Here is a 2,823-nt window from a genome sequence, read left to right as displayed (position 1 = left end):
CAACTTTGAAGTATTAAATTTTGCTAATTTTTATATTTTAATTATGAGGAAACTATGTTACTTAAAAGTAATTTATTTTAGTAAAATATATGTTGCAATAAAAAAATGAGAAAACACGTGTGTGATGGGAGAGAGAAATGTCCGAGGAAAAAGTTTTTCCCGATCCAATTCAAATGAGAGATAGAAAATGTTCAGGAAGTTGTTACTATCCAGAAAACTTTCCATTGCAATATACATGTCGAATATTATACACAATGTCGGATGGAATTATGAAGAAATTGCCCCAAGATGTCACCAGCTGTATTATTTTGAGACTTGCAGTGAAATCTCTATTGCGATACAAGTGTATTTCCAAAACTTGGTGTACTCTATTAGAGTCCTCTTATTTTATCAATCTTCATGTGAAGCGCCCCACCACCACCAAAGACGAATTAATTCTCTTAAAACGATCCTTCGAAGAAGGACCTAATCAGTATAAAAATGTCTTATCTTTTCTTTCTGGTTGTGATGATGATCATTATCCCATTTCTCCAAATATAGATGTTCCGTATCTATCTACAACTTTTGGTAGTGTGACTCAACATATCATGGGGCCTTACAATGGTCTAATTGTCCTGTCTGATAATGAACACGTTGTCTTACTTAATCCCTCCACTAGGAAATACAACCTGCTTCAACCCAGTCCATTTGAAATATGTCCTCCGGGGTTCGACCGTTATATTTGTGGTCTAGGATTTGGCATTGACTTGACGATGAATGACTACAAATTTGTTAGGATTAATGAAATTTCTTCGGATCTTTACAAGGATCCTTGCGTGAGAGGGAACAAAGTTGAGGTTTATGAATTGAACATTGAAACATGGACAGAAGAGTATTATGAAGAGGAAACGTTGCCCTCTGTGTATTGGTCTCCTTGTTCGGAATTATTTTACAAGGGAATATGTCATTGGTTTGCAAGTGGAGATGGAGAGGTAATTCTTTGTTTTGATATGAGCACTGATACTTTTCGCAATATCAAGATGCCTCATACTTGTTTTTTTCCTAATGGCATGTGTTATGGCCTTGTTATATTAAATGATTCTCTCACCTTGATTTGTTATCGTGATCCAACATGTGACATTGATCCATTAACGGATGTGATAGATATTTGGACAATGAAAGACTACGGCGTAAATGATTCTTGGATTCTGGGATACACCATTACACCTCTTCCTATTGAATCCCCTTTAACAATTTGGAACGATTTATTACTCCTTCAAAGCAAAAGTGGACAATTGATTTCCTACAATTTTATTTCAGATGAAGTAAAGGAATATAATTTACATGGATATCCTGGAAGCTTGAGGATTATAGTTTATAAGGAATCCTTGACTTCAACTCTACAGGAAAACAGTCAAGGTACACAAGCTCAGGGATTTTAAAAATGGTATAGTCTTCAAGATACAAACTTTTTTGTGAAACTCATATGAGAGCTAAAGAATTTGTGTTGTACTCATCTAAAAGAATAATGCAGGTAAGAACTTTATGCATTTGGCACACTTTTTCAACCATTAACTATACACTCTATTCCATATTATGACAGAGTATTAGCAATGCAAGTGTTTTTTAATATATGCATTAACATGTTTAACGATACAATTGCCCTTCAAAACTATTTTTGTGTTCTTTTCACCATATTCGTGAATGGTATTTTTCTAAGCATATATTTATTTTAGAAAATTATACCATGAATGTTATTTTTAATACACCAAACCAAACAATACATAAGAAATAAGTTCAACATAACTAATATCAATATTTCTAATGTCAACATACATTACTACTACCTATTTAAGACTATTGTTATCCACAATAAGAAACGATCCCTTGATTTTTTAAGTCAGTTGTCGAAATGAGAAACTATAATATTAGAAATAATTTATGTGTTGCACTTTATTAGAATGACATTCAAACTATAGCACCAAGACTGGGTATTTGTTTATTTGTGATAATTAGCTAAAACATATAAATAGTTGAAAACTTCAAGCGTAGGTTCAATATATTCATAGTTGTGTTGTTCCATATTTAATTCAAATTAGCAAAAACATTTGCTTGTCCACCTGACATGGAGAGTGTATGCACTCTCTTAAAGAGCGTTAGCAAACTAAAAAAATGAATATAATTTTATTTTTACAAGTATTTTGCTATAGAATATATTTTCTTATTTTTCTTATTATTTTAACTTTTTCTCCTTATTAATTTTTTGTTTTTCTTTTTTCCCTCTTCTTCAAAAATTCATTGTCATATTCATTGTAGCTTCTCACTTTCAATGTCATTTTTACCACAACTCCACCTCCCTTTTTTACTACTATTAGTTTAACTCTCTTCAATTTTAAAATTATATCTGAATATTTATTACATTTCGAACAATTTGATAAACCCATTAGATTTCAAGATGATTAGTTGGTATTATTTAGTTCTTTTTATCCAAATTTCAATTAAACTTTTTCAATTTTCAGAGAATTATGATTCTTTCAAAATTATCATTTCTAGTTTTGAAGTTATATGCAAATTGAAATTTTGAAAGAATCATAATTCTCTGAAAATAATTCTCTGAAAATAATTAGTTTTATTATCAATAACTCAACAAAGTCTAGAAAATTGTAACGACCCGAGAGCACCCCCTAGCCGTTACATGCGTATTCGACCTCTCAGAGGTCTCATACAAGCCTTAGCATTCATTCAACGCATAGATCATAAAAGTCACTAAGAATTTAAAAATTTTCCTTACAAAGAAGACATTTTTTGCTTGGGGCACGGGAGCTTCCCTTAAGAGAAGCGTTC

The 2,823-nt window shown here is 31.5% G+C and overlaps 1 protein-coding gene across 1 annotated transcript; it reads left to right on the top strand.

Moving 5' to 3' along the window:
- The first annotated feature begins 254 nt into the window (after window positions 1-254).
- Window positions 255-1,421, top strand: LOC102582194 (F-box protein CPR30-like). The gene has a single exon (XM_006367994.1). The coding sequence runs from the start codon at window positions 255-257 to the stop codon at window positions 1,419-1,421; it is 1,167 nt and encodes a 388-aa protein (XP_006368056.1).
- Window positions 1,422-2,823: the final 1,402 nt, after the last annotated feature.

The sequence above is a fragment of the Solanum tuberosum genome, unplaced genomic scaffold, assembly GCF_000226075.1.
Source record: "Solanum tuberosum cultivar DM 1-3 516 R44 unplaced genomic scaffold, SolTub_3.0 scf01595, whole genome shotgun sequence".
Classification (NCBI taxonomy): domain Eukaryota; kingdom Viridiplantae; phylum Streptophyta; class Magnoliopsida; order Solanales; family Solanaceae; genus Solanum; species Solanum tuberosum.
The sequence above is the reverse complement of the archived record's forward strand: the minus strand, read 5'-3'. Positions and strand labels throughout refer to the sequence as shown.